This window comes from Phoenix dactylifera, chromosome 5 (assembly GCF_051530095.1).
Source record: "Phoenix dactylifera cultivar Ajwa chromosome 5, Ajwa_hap1_PhDact_Kaust_v1.1, whole genome shotgun sequence".
NCBI lineage: Eukaryota > Viridiplantae > Streptophyta > Magnoliopsida > Arecales > Arecaceae > Phoenix > Phoenix dactylifera.
In genome coordinates, this window is record NC_143194.1 from 4,027,256 (window position 1) to 4,040,929 (window position 13,674).

The 13,674-nt window shown below is 41.4% G+C and overlaps 1 protein-coding gene across 1 annotated transcript; it reads left to right on the forward strand.

Annotated features, from left to right (window-relative positions):
* Positions 1-6,480: 6,480 nt before the first annotated feature.
* Positions 6,481-12,790, forward strand: LOC103708655 (putative lipoxygenase 5). Its single transcript, XM_008793692.6, has 9 exons — positions 6,481-6,967; positions 7,324-7,604; positions 7,855-8,092; positions 8,991-9,314; positions 10,046-10,131; positions 10,268-10,375; positions 10,580-10,884; positions 11,013-11,279; positions 11,826-12,790. Exons 1-9 carry the CDS (start codon positions 6,601-6,603, stop codon positions 12,580-12,582), a joined length of 2,733 nt encoding a protein of 910 aa, XP_008791914.3. The 5' UTR covers positions 6,481-6,600; the 3' UTR covers positions 12,583-12,790.
* The last annotated feature ends 884 nt before the right edge of the window (positions 12,791-13,674 follow it).

Sequence of the window (13,674 nt, forward strand, 5' to 3'; positions counted from 1 at the left end):
TGGGAATACGATTCCTATATTTCATGAGAAAGTCTTTTCCATGAGGCGGGAATCACTCCATTTTTACTTTTTCCCAAAAAGGCCCTTTAGCATTAAAGAAACATTAAATACCTAATTTTTATTAAGGGCATAATAGGAATTATGCATAACTTTTTCAGAAAAGTGGATGACCAACCAAACATAAACACTTTGAAAATTTGTCACTTTTCTATGGTCAACCAAACATGCCAAAAGTACTTTCCTAGGCATTCTCTTTCTAAGAATTTGTTTTCCAGAAATCATATTCCTAAAAGGAAAAATACTTCCCGCGAAGCAAACGAGCCCTAAGGGATGGGAACTAGACATCAATTATTACTGTAAAATAATTGCAATGGTAGAAATTACAAGAAATTAATATTAAATATGGGCCTAAAATAGTCTTCATTATTTTCTGCTCCCAATGCCTTCTTCTCTCTTTCACCACTTTACAACCCCCACATATCCATCTCTCTCATAGACCTCCAACTAATTCTAGAATTTAAACAACTAATAAAAATTGTTTTCTAATCTAGGCAAACACCGATGACTACTTTTGGCCAAAAAATAAAAAAAAATCTTTGTAGAATATTCAATGCACGTGTCATGCATTCGTCGAAGTTGCAATTAGAATGTAGGTATCTTATCGAAGACTATTCTAACTTGCCTATGACTGAATTCTTTTCATAGTTGGATCAAAGTCATAGGTTTGAATCCTTCTTGCGTGAGGGCCATGAGATAAATCTTGCTACGGAATCCATTGTCTAAGGCCTCTTTCCACTTGTCAAAGTCTCCAAGGGGTAAAGCTCAACCAATCCAATAGTATGACTCAGCTACAGTCTTTCCATGGTCAGTTTATATTTTAAGTCGTAATAAAGAATTAGCTCACCTTAAGTAAGGAGAAGTAAAGAAGTAATTTGAAAAAGAAAATCATCTCCAAAGTCCCTGGTTTATTTGGCTAGTTGCAAGTCCTCTTCCATGTCAAGGCGATCATTTTTCTTTTCTCCGTCGGCGATGACTTGTTATTGTAGTTAGTCTTCTTTTGTCTTTGAAAGGGAGGCCGGTGATGCACCAAACCACTAATACCGGGTTCTAGTCTCAAAACGGGTAGCTTCATTGCCGTTTTCTTCTTTGCGTGCCTTTGATTTTTTCTTGTTCTTTTTTCCCTTTTTTTTTCCATGGAGAAGGTCAGATACGTAACCTCAGCACGGTTTAAGTCATATTAAAAGGGGCCCATCTACTTAACGCTGATCTGATTAGGTAATGTTAATTTTTTTCTTTACTTTTCCTATGGTGCAAGTCATGGACAACATAAGATGGTAGAAAGAATGAGTCCAATTATTTGACACTCGGTTAATTATAGTGGGTGTGAGGACCCATGCAAGCGTGTGTTTAGTCCCACATCGGTTATTCGTTGGATAGATCTTGGGTACTTATACAAGATCAAGAAATCCAAATAATACCTTCCAGTTAGCCATTTTGGATGAGATTTTGAGTTGTTACAAATGGTATCAGAGCGGATCCAGTCCATAACCTATGTATACTATGAGACACTGCAGCACGGATCTATTGGGGATGACCACAAGCTGATTATGGTGTTTATGATTAACTTTGAATGAATTTGAACCCTTAGCCTGATGAGGACGTCAGGACTTGAACGGAGGAAGCATGTGAGGACCGTGCGGGCATCGATTATTTGCTGGATAGATCTTGGATACTTATACAGTATTAAAGAACCTCTATGATACCTTCCGACTAGCCATTTTAGATGAGATCTTAAGTTGTTATAGTAGAAAAACTAGAAACCATAAGAGCCAACCATTTCCATGCAAAAAAAAAAAGTTACATATGATCTAAGTAGCAGTAATATGGTGTTGCCACTCGCATGAATTAATATTTTTTTTCCATCGAAGTTCATCATATAACTAGAGAAAAATTTGCTTCACCATATATGATGGAGCCACTTTCAACATCACATGTGATCGGCATAATTTAAGAGAGAGACAACCAATCCGAATGTGTCACACAAGTACTTACTTCCATGGAGGGTAGCTTGTCACATTGTAACTTCTAAAAATTTTCGGCCTAGGTTTACTCTTGGTGCCTGTTGAATTCATGAAACCCAAAAGAAATGAAGCTGAATCTAATCATTTGGAACATGCAACAATGAACTGAAGCTAAAATCAAAGATGTGATTTAGTCTACAAGTTCTCCAAAATCAAAGATGGCCCCCATCCAATGAACTAAAGCTCTTACATCCATCCGATCATCATCAAATGGCTGGAGATTGGGGGGGAAGGTTGATTAGATGTTTCCTCGAAGGTAGCAAATGAACTTATGTTGTGGCCAGCTAGGGGCAGGTGGCTGCTCAGTTGTGCATTGTGTTCCAATATGTGGTGGGCCCGGCACGCGGTTTGACCACCGCCGTCTTTCGTTGTAGTTTGACTTCGCGTTGTTGGGTCAACGCGTATCTCTTCGTCCAAATGCGAATATTAAACGAGAGCTGGGCGTCGAAAAGAGCCGCACGTTAAACAGAACTCTAAGTCACTATGGAATTACACATATGCCCTTTTCAACGTCTTCAGTGACGACTGACGCATAAATGGAATGACATATATGCCCTTCTCACAGATTCCATAGAAATCTATAACCGGATCTATCCAATCATACGGTGTCCAAATCCCGTTCAATCAGAACTGTCTATTTTGATCTTAAATCTATTGAAAAGCATTCTTATTATTTTTGGAAGGTAATCAAAGTGATGATGTTGAGAGAAAAGTAGGCTTACGTGGCAACAGTCCTACAGACGATATATAATAGATCGATAACTCTACATATTATTTGTATACAGGTACTGCCAAGAGATCATTTAGAGATAAGGTGAGATCGCTTAGGGACAATTTGCCTAGAAATATTTACACTACTTATTTTGGCTTACTGTGTATAAAATAAGTTACAGGCATAGGTTTTGACCTTATGCACAAGTTGCAACAAAAGGCTGAGGCCCTCTATGAAAAGGTAGCACTTCTCAAATCTAATGATCATCGAGTAGTCTTAAATCCTCGTCAATGGTTCAGCATATATTAATGCCCCGATCACCCGTATTTGGTTAAGTATTGTTAATTTGTGTAATGTTATCCGAACATGTCAACTTGACTATTTTTGTGCAATCAATGAGATAATTATATTAAACACATCTTTTGACATTAATGCGGTTAGCTGATGATCTCATATGTAACAACATTAGTTCTATTTTGAGCTATCAGAAAACGTAATGTGTGATCGGCATTGTGGTTAAACCTTTTTGTTGTTGAACTAGGGTTTGTTTCAATGGTCACATCCTTTCAATTTAGAGGGATGCTATATATATGCAAGGGTGCTTATATGTACGATTTCATGCGCCGACATGGTAGTGCATTTTTGATTGCCATTAAAATCGAACCCGGCAGCAGCTTGAGCATTAGAGCAAAACAAGGCAGATAGTTGAAGGAAGTCTGTGAAATAGTGTTAGCAAATAAAATTTGTAAGTAAAGAGTTTTTCCTTCAATTTATTCTACCTAAGTGGGTTATAACTATGCAGCCTTAAAGTGCAAAAGAGAATTAATCCTCACAAGTTATTCCTATATAAACACATTTTAGAAGCTGGTCAGTGGGTACTAATAATTTAATCCTAAGTGGAAAAGAGAAATCCTCAAAAACTATTCTCATATAGACCATTCCAAAAAGCTAATCGGTGTATCAGCTAATTGCCTTCCATAAAAATGCTGGTTGATTTTGGTAACATCAACCCTTATTTTTCTTTTGGTATAAAAAAAATCTATTCATTCAAGAAATAAGGCCTACTTTTAGTCATCATTAGTACTCTTGCAAGTTCCTTCCCTTCCCACCTCCCCTTACATATTGCATCCATTCTAGATGATTGACTAGAGCTTAGAATCCATCAATCCAGAACATTTAGCTTGAATTAGGAGAAAAAAAAAAGAAGAAAAAGCGACATGTATTCACACATGTTACTTTCATCATCTTAGCTTGAAACTCCATTTTGTTGCAGTTGAGCAGTCTAATTCAAAGTAATGCTATTAATAAAATGAGAATAGCTGCAAATAATTGTGATTGACTTCCAAATTGTCATCTCTTATCCTTTGACTTCTATATTTCTTTTCAGATGGATAGCTTTTTCTCTCCATTATTTATGGTACCTAAAGCAACATATTAAAGCTAGGCCTCAATTATCATTGTTGCCATGTGTCGGCATCTCTGGGGAGCTCAATTGGTTAGTAAAGAGCAACTTGTTAAGTTTGACCGAAGAAGTCTTAGATGCTTGCATGGTAGGTCACCAATAAAGAGCTAGCTGTAAAAATGTAGGTTGAATTGAGAATAGAGAGTAATATGGATCCAAGTACTTTGACCTTCAAAAATGTTTTCACCATTATCGCACCACTACTCGAGAGAGATGAAAATGGATGAAGGCATGGTACTGAGCTATGATGAAAAGGATATAGCACTGGGCTACAGTGGAAAAGGTATAGCGCTGGATTACGGTAAGAGTATAGCGTTGGGTTACGATAATAATATAGCATTGGACTATTGTAAAGAAGCAGCGTTGGGCTAAGGTAGAAAACTAAGTTACGCCTACTCTGAGGATACATGTCTAAAATAAAGTTAAAGATAAACTAATTGAATTGATTATCAAAGATTTAATACAAAGTACAATTCCACTTATTTATACTAATATATAATAACTATGCACAAATATAATAACTGTCTGCTCTAACAGTTGTTTCTTATATCTGCTCTCTATTCCTGATGATTCTGATAATTGTTGTCAACTGTCTTTCTAGTACATGCAAGCACGATCATTTTATATCTACCAGATCGATAGTAAAGCCTCATCGGTCTTTATCCCGGCATAGCTCGTGTTAGTTGTCTCTCCTGATTCAGCCTACCATATAGTACGTCTTCTGTTCTCGGAATTTTAAGACTAATATATTCACTTCAAACTTCTGTCAAACTGACTCGAACTAACCATTTGGCCTAATTTTTCACTTCATGGCCAAATTCTATCAATTCGATTTGGGCTTTCAACCATGCATGATTTCACAATCGAACTCTATCTAATCTTAGCAAGAGCAATGTTTTTCTCACCTACTTTAATTCAATCAATTTAATCTATATGGCATTTGCTCCTGCTCTAGATAGATGGTTGAGGAGTGGTATAAACGCCATATGCCTATGTTTGCATTCTAGCGCATCCTTTCACACAATTTACAACCATATGAGCAAACTTAAAAACCTTTAGGTGCCATGAAAGCTACTCAAAACTTGTTCTTACCGGCAAGAAGCAATCTCACCAACTAGGAATCATCATGACAACAACGGAATCTCAAACTTATACACTGTGGAAGATTCAAAATTTTATTAGCAAACGCAAACCTTTGATTGTCCATACACATGGTCATATGCAGAAATATTTGTGGATACAATTATCCACATGCTATTAATCATAAGGATTTGATGGTACTCGGTGGCATATTGCACTTATCATACCATCACTTTTTGTGAATGATGATTACTATGTTTATCTTTGTATCGTATTGAGCTTGGCTTGTGACTAAAGAGTGGATTCGGGATGTCGGACGTCAGGGAGATGACCACCCTATTCTCAGAGACATCCAGAGGTTAGTGGCGGGTAGTGGCGGGTTGTCATTCGATTCAGGTTGTTCCTATGTTTCGGAAGACGAACAGAGCTGCAGACTAGGTCGCCTCCTTTGCTGCTCGCCATTCAGAAGAGGTTCTTTAGACTGAGCCCGACTCTATCCCCTCACCTTTATGTAGCCTTCTTTCTATTGATGCTGAGGGTAGTATTCATGCTACGAAAAAAAGAAAAAAAAAAAAAAGAGTATTGATGTTCATCCTAAAAACCTAGGCTCAAAGGAGATCTATTCTGATTGCATGGCCTGTTATCTACAACCTCCTTTCACCCCTGGATAGCTAGAGAAGAGAGAGAGAGAGCGCTCTCAAGACCAGAAGACCTTTGTCTCATTATGTGTGCATGTATCTGGATGACAGTTCTCCAAATGAGAAGCTTTGTCCTAGCCATGGTTGCAAGGTACACTTGTACCATGCTACATGTGGAACATCGCCACATGAATTGTCCCCCAATCATGTAGATAGAGCTATGGTCCACCAATCACAGCCCTCCACTTTATGATGGCGGTGACCATGTGATGCTTCATCACCATAGATGCTGATGGCTTCGAGCCTTTTTAGCTCTCCGGGACCGAAGTGTCATTGAAATGCTTGGGGGTACCACCGTCCAAGACCGAGGGGCGAAAACTGAAAAGCCCCCGGTGCCGCGAAGCCTCACACTTCTACTTAATTTTATCGAGTCAGATAAACGTGGACAGCGAGATCCAATTACCGCCCCCTGGACGCGCTATATAAAGGGCACCCCGTTCTTCCCTTTTTCCCATCAAAATATTAGAGCAAGAGCCTCGGCGACGGAGAAAGGAGGTGGAAGACGCAGCTCTTGGCTTGCCCAAACATCCACAAACGCGAGATTTGGGGAAGAAAAAGAAACAGCTAATGGGGTCTTCCATCGAAAGATTGGGCAATTCTTTGATCCAAAAATCGCCTCTCCTTCCTTACGCTCGAACGCTTCGAGGGGAGCAGAGCAAGCTCTTCTTCCCCTCTGCTCCGTCTCCGTTGAGACAAAGGCGTCTTGATGGGGTGAAGAGAGTCGTGAGAGCTCCAGTGGCGGCGGCGGTCACAGAGAGAGTGGTGAAGGTGGTGGGAGAGAAGGCAGTGACTTTTAAGGTTCGAGCAGCGTTGACGGTGAGGAGGAAGAAAGAGGAGGATTTCAAAGAGAAAATCGCAAGCCAGCTCGATGCCTTCTCGGATAAGATTGGCAGGAACGTCGTTTTGGAGCTCGTCAGCACTGAGATCGATCCAAGTAAGTCCATGTCTTTTATAATTTATCAAGATTTATTGCAGCCTTTTGATGTTTCTGGTTTGATTATCTGAAACTTATGTGTTTATCAATTCAATTATTTTCTTTCTTTCTTTGCTCAAAGAAACATGTTTTTCTTCAAGTTTTCCTATGAAATTGGAGCTTTTTTTGTGGAAACGATTAGTTGCAATACTTCAAAGTATTTGTTAACCATACTTCCCTATTAGTTCCAACTAAAACTACATATCTCTAAACAGTATTAAATTGGTATATAGTTTTTCTTCTGAACCATTTCATTCATATTTTGATTGACTTTGTAACTCTGTCTCTGATCAACAATTTCTTCTTCCATATCGAAGGGACACAAAGGCCTAAGAAAAGCAAGAAGGCAGTGCTCAGGGACTGGTTTGAGAAGAAGAAGGTGAAGGGGGAGAGGGTGGTGTACACAGCTGAATTCATGGTGGACTCCAGCTTCGGCACGCCGGGAGCCATCACGGTGCTGAATAGGCACCAGCAGGAGTTCTTCTTGGAAAGCATAGTCGTCGAGGGCTTCGCCTGCGACCCTGTCCACTTCTCTTGCTACTCCTGGATCCAACCCACCAAAATTCACCCCACCAAGAGGGTCTTCTTCAGCAACAAGGTCTCCCATCCTCCCTTGCAGTACAAAATTTCAAGAATGATTATAACAATAATTAGCACTAATTATGATAGTAATTAAATATCATTAGTATTTCTGCTAGAAATTCTATACGCAATTTGATGATTAACAATAACAACTAACAGTAATGATATGTTAATCTGAGTTTCAGTAATGATATGGTAGAACTTGTAAGCCATACCAGTTGCCTATATTAATGAGCCATTCTGTCTTCATGGTTTGGTTGGAACAGCCATATCTGCCATCAGAGACACCTCCTGGCCTGAGGGAATTCAGGGAAAGTGAATTGAAGGAGCTAAGGGGCGACGGGACCGGCGAGAGGAAGCTCACCGACAAAATTTACGACTACGATACGTATAATGACTTGGGCAACCCTGATAAGGGATTCGAGTATGCGAGGCCGGTCCTCGGAGGAGAAGAAATGCCATATCCAAGGAGATGTAGAACAGGGAGGCCTCCAACCAATACAGGTAATGGCACATTTCTACTTAAAATAGTTTAGTGATAAGAAAGTCTTAAGACAAAGCTATGAGTGGCAACTCCTGGAGACATAACTGACTATAAATATGTAGAAATCTAGAGATACTTTATAAATTTATATAGGTTTAATGTTACGTGAACCAGTTGGTTTTGCTTTTTGAAATTGACCTTAGGCCAAACTTTGTTGTGCACCAAACGGCAAAGTATGAGGCTGATTTGCTTTACAGACCAAAATTTGGTAGATGATTTAACACATCCACCTCCGTAAATTTATATCAAATTGAAGAATTTCTTTCTAAGAATACGGAGAGAGCATCGCAGTTCGCATTCAAACACTGAATCTCTTTCTAGCACAAAACTAATCTGAATGCGATAATTTGCAAACAGTGAGACAATTAGTAATCATATAGGTTGAGAGGTAATGTTTATATCAAAAATGTCCTCTGTTCCCAAATTGAAACAATATACTGTCACCCCATACCTCACCTTCTTTCGATCCCTCGGCGTCGGCCAGAGGTGTATGTCTTCACCAATTTTTCTGAATTTTTTTTGCCTGCTAGCTTGTTTGACTTGTCTACATGGACTAAGAAAAGTATGATAGGAAGAATGGGTCTCAATTCTGGTCTTAGTGATAAAGGGTCTAATCTTTCTTTAATCCCGACCAACCCCAACTGACCAAATAAACAACAATAATGACCCAAAAACATGTATGCTATTCTTCCACAAAGCCATTTTTTTTTGTTTGTTTTTTCATCACAGTGCATGCACAGGAGCCCAATCCCTTTTCAGAAAACAAAGAATTCTGTGAACCAAAACTTCTTAACATCTTGAATCAACAAGAAGGTTATGACATTCTGACTCATCGATCGATGATTTGTGCTGCTGCAGATATGCACGCCGAGAGCAGAGTGGAGTATCCAACGCCAATATATGTGCCTCGTGATGAAGCATTTGAGGAGGGGAAGCAAGAGATGTTGTCCGAAGGTGCGCTGAAAGCATTGCTCCACAACCTCGTGCCATCCTTGGTCGCATCCATTTCTCCGGAGAGCCATGACTTCAAGGCCTTCCACGACATCGACAACCTCTTCAAAGAGGGCCTTCGCTTGAAGAAGACCTTACAGGACCAACTTTTCCATAAGATTCCATTTGTGAGCAAGATTGAAGAGTCGAGCGAGGCCCTACTCCGATTTGACACCCCAGCCATCATATCAAGTAAGCCAATAGATATCTTCTCTTCCATCATGCAAGTTGTTTAACAAAAATTAGTCAAGATAGCTCGAGCATGTCCCCACATTGATGGAAGAAATCCATTGCTTTCAATTAAATGCACCACGTCTGTGCCATCTAGCCTACGGCAACATTTCCATCAATCCTGGAGCAAAAAGCTGAGTGTGTGGAACCACATACTGCAAGTCATAGATGCTGATCGCCATACCTAACGTGGCACTTCTATGCACCTCATAGATCGATCTTGGTCCCCTGTTCATCGATGTAACTCGATGCCGTCAGCTGGTGCAAGTTATGTAGAGTTCCATTCCACAAGCCACCTTATATAGAAGCCTAATAATTTAGACAACTTTTAGTTAAAACAGTGATGAGATAAATCAAGCAACCTCCATGCGAGTGTCTGGTTACACAAATAGAAGATATGGCATGTTTTTGATGACTGTGCTAATTAAAGCTTGTCCAAGGGATGAAATTTTTATTTTGCCCTCTCGAAGAACTAAATATCAGAGTAGAACTTTGACTCCAGAAGCTAAAAATATCATTTTCCTTTCAATTATGTCACAAGGTCACAGCAGCCAATCAGCTCGTACCACGCTATGTTGCTTTTAGATTTCTGTCGTATCCACTTATCATTATCATCGTCAACCATTCTGTCATCATGATATCTTTCGGCCGTGTGCATCTTTTGACCGTTGGTTTCCTCTGACAACTTGCAGAGGACAAGTTTGCGTGGCTGCGCGACGACGAGTTCGCTCGGCAAGCACTCGCTGGCATCAACCCCGTCAACGTAGAGCGGCTTCAGGTAATTGATCCATTTCCCAAGGATAATTTCTTCATTTCAGTAAACTGGGGACAAGTTACCATCTTGTTCTTGATGCAAAGAGCTTTCTTCACAAGGAGAAGTTTGCAAATATTAACGGTGTATGCTGTCTTCTTAGGTATTCCCTCCTGTTAGCAAGCTCGATCCGGCCATGTATGGTCCTCCTGAATCTGCCATCAAAGAGGAACACATTATTGGCCATCTCAATGGCATGTCAGTCCAACAGGTAATTCTTTCAAGAAAGAAATACAAATCTGTAAATGCTTTGCTGAAATCCAGAGTCGCATTCATCTTAAGATGTGGTGCTCTTCTGTTGTTAATTTGGAGTCCAAGGCTACTTATCAGAACAAAACTATCAAATTAATAAATGACAGGCATTCCATCTAGTTCCATATTTTGCTCATATTTTGTTCAAAACTCTACATGACAGGCATTGGAGGAGAACAAGCTCTTCATCTTGGATTTCCATGATGTTTACCTCCCATTTCTTGACCGGATCAATGCGCAGGATGGAAGGAAAGCCTATGGTACAAGAACTCTTTTTTTCCTCACTCCACTTGGGACTTTAAAGCCAATAGCCATTGAGCTCAGTCTCCCACCAGCAACCCCTGGTTGTTCAAGGGCGAAACGTGTCTTCACACCACCCACTGAGGCCACCAGCAACTGGCTCTGGCAACTCGCCAAGGCCCACGTCTGCTCCAATGATGCTGGGGTCCACCAACTTGTCAACCATTGGTAAGTTAATCTAATTCATTGCAAGCGAACGATAAGAGCTAGTGATGGCATAGGCCAATTTAGTTTACAAGATTTACTCCTGCTTCGAGCGACGACGAGTTAATGTTTTTGGTTGAAATTGGCTTTAGGTTGAGGACGCATGCATGCATGGAGCCCTTCATAATAGCAGCGCATCGACAACTAAGTGCCATGCATCCCATCTTCAAGCTGCTCAAGCCTCACATGCGTTACACACTAGAGATCAATGCTCTTGCTCGGCAAATCCTCATCAGTGGTGGTGGAGTCATCGAGTCCGGCTTCACCCCTGGATCGTGCTGCATGGAGATGAGTGCCTCGTTCTATAAAAACCATTGGCGTTTCGACCAAGAGGGCCTCCCTGCTGATCTCATCAGAAGGCAAGTATCTATCAATTCTTTTCAGCTTGACCTCGACAAACATGACATTCATCATTATACACAAGCGAGAAGAAAAGCATATTATTAGAAGCAAATTTCATATAGATATTTATAAAATTATAAAGTCCACTAAACTTGTACAAATGGTTCATTATGTGCTTTAAGAAGTTTGAATATTTAAAATCTATACAATTTTTGCGTTAAGAGAAAATATTATAATAAAGAAAAGGAAAAACTCTAACAATGTAAAATGATAATGGCAATAATACCAAGAAATGTAATGTTATTCAAAAAAAATATGCCACTAATAAAATAAAGCTTGACTATTCAATTTTACGACTACTCAACTAATAGCATTTCCAAACAATTCAACGAAATCGTTGACAAGAGAATAGATGATACCTTCAAATATAAGAAGTATATATAACAAGTATGATACAAAAACTAGCTCACTATAAATGTTCTCATAATTTGACAACATGATACTCTCCAAAGTTCATATTGGCTAACGAATGCATGTATTTTTTCTTTATTTTTGATGTACAGGGGCATGGCCATAGAGGACCCTAGCCAACCCCATGGGCTAAAGCTTCTCGTGGAGGACTACCCCTACGCCAACGATGGCCTCCTCATTTGGTCCGCCCTCCAGACCTGGGTCCGGACCTACGTCCAGGCCTACTACCCGAACCCCCACGTCGTCCAAGCCGACACCGAGCTCCAAGCCTGGTACGCCGAAGCCGTCCGCGTGGGCCACGCCGACAAGAGCGGCGCCGACTGGTGGCCCCGGCTCGGCTCCCCCGCCGACCTTGCCTCCCTCCTCACTACCCTCCTCTGGCTCGCGTCGGCTCAGCACGCCGCGCTCAACTTCGGCCAGTATCCGCTCGGCGGCTACATCCCGAACCGGCCGCCTCTCATGCGCCGGCTCGTCCCCGCCGAGGGCGACCCCGAGTACGACAACTTCCTCGCCGATCCCCACCGATTTTTCCTCTCCGCGCTGCCGAGTTTGACCCAGGCGACGACATTCATGACGGTGATCGACACGCTCTCGACGCACTCGGCGGACGAGGAGTACCTCGGGGAGCGCCGGGATTCGTACACGTGGACGGGGGACGCCGAGATGGTGGACGCGTGGCACGCGTTCGCCGCGGAGGTGAGGCGCGCCGAGGAGGAGATCGCGAGGAGGAACGCTGACCCGGCGAGGAGGAACCGCTGCGGCGCCGGGGTTTTGCCGTATGAGTTGCTGGCGCCCAGTTCGCCCCCTGGGATCACGTGCAGGGGAGTGCCCAACAGCGTCTCCATTTGAGCTGAGCGCTTCTCCTTCTTTTAATTAACTTGATAAATGGCTCCAATTCTTTTTCCTTTTTTAATGACAAGGAAGGAGAGCTTTTGGGCCATTTCTGTGTATCGTATTGCGGTGTAAATATGCTATAAGACTACTTGTATAATGGAAGAGCCAAGAGATGACTACATTAGTCAGTCATTAATTACAAAATACATTTTATCCCAAAAAATTATGTGCATGATTGGTCCCTTTTTTTGTAGTTTTCTTTATGATGGTCGGAAGGGGAGCAATTAAGTGGAAGAGTGAGATCATTTTACAAAATTTAGCCCTTTTTTGACAGCATATGGAGGCCCTTTCATTTATTTGTAGATGGATAAACGAATGAATGATTGATAAATAAAGATCTTTCTAGTCCGATCTCTCATTTTTCTTGGTGCTTTCTGTTGGCAAAAATGTTGGACACCTCGATCTCAGACCAGACCTGCCCTCTTGACTTCAGACGCAAACTGAGAAGAACGACCCCGGGTTTAGCCGAGCAACCGACCAACTGAAGTGAGCGACCTCGATTCAAACCGAAGAGCCATTAGCCGAGAAAAGTAATCAATACGTGTCGACAAGGACTGACAGTTATAACAACCGACAGGTATGGTAGCTCGTAGTCACAAAAGCACTACGGCATGCACCCCATCGGCACTACTCGCCGCCTATGCGGACTGCACCCACGCTTTTGCCGTATTACCGGTCATTACCTAACCATCATTGTACACCATGTTAGGCCAAATAACGACAAAATGAGCTCCTCTATATAAAAATGCAGCTCAGAGGACCTCAAGTATGTATAGAATATTACTCGTAGAACCTACTCTCTGTTGAAATTCTCTCCATTTGACACTGTTGTCTCTCGATTCTGACTTAGACATTGGAGGGTCTCCCTTCAAAAACTCTCCAGCAAGCGAACTTTTTGCAAGCCATGCACGAAGAAGAACCGCCCCCCGCACCTCGGTCAGCCTACTTAACCTTACCTCCAACTGACTTTAGGGTCATCCAAGCTGTGCTTCGATCTCAGCCTAGTTTCGGCGGCAACACTTCCATTGGAGTTTACGGAATTAGTCC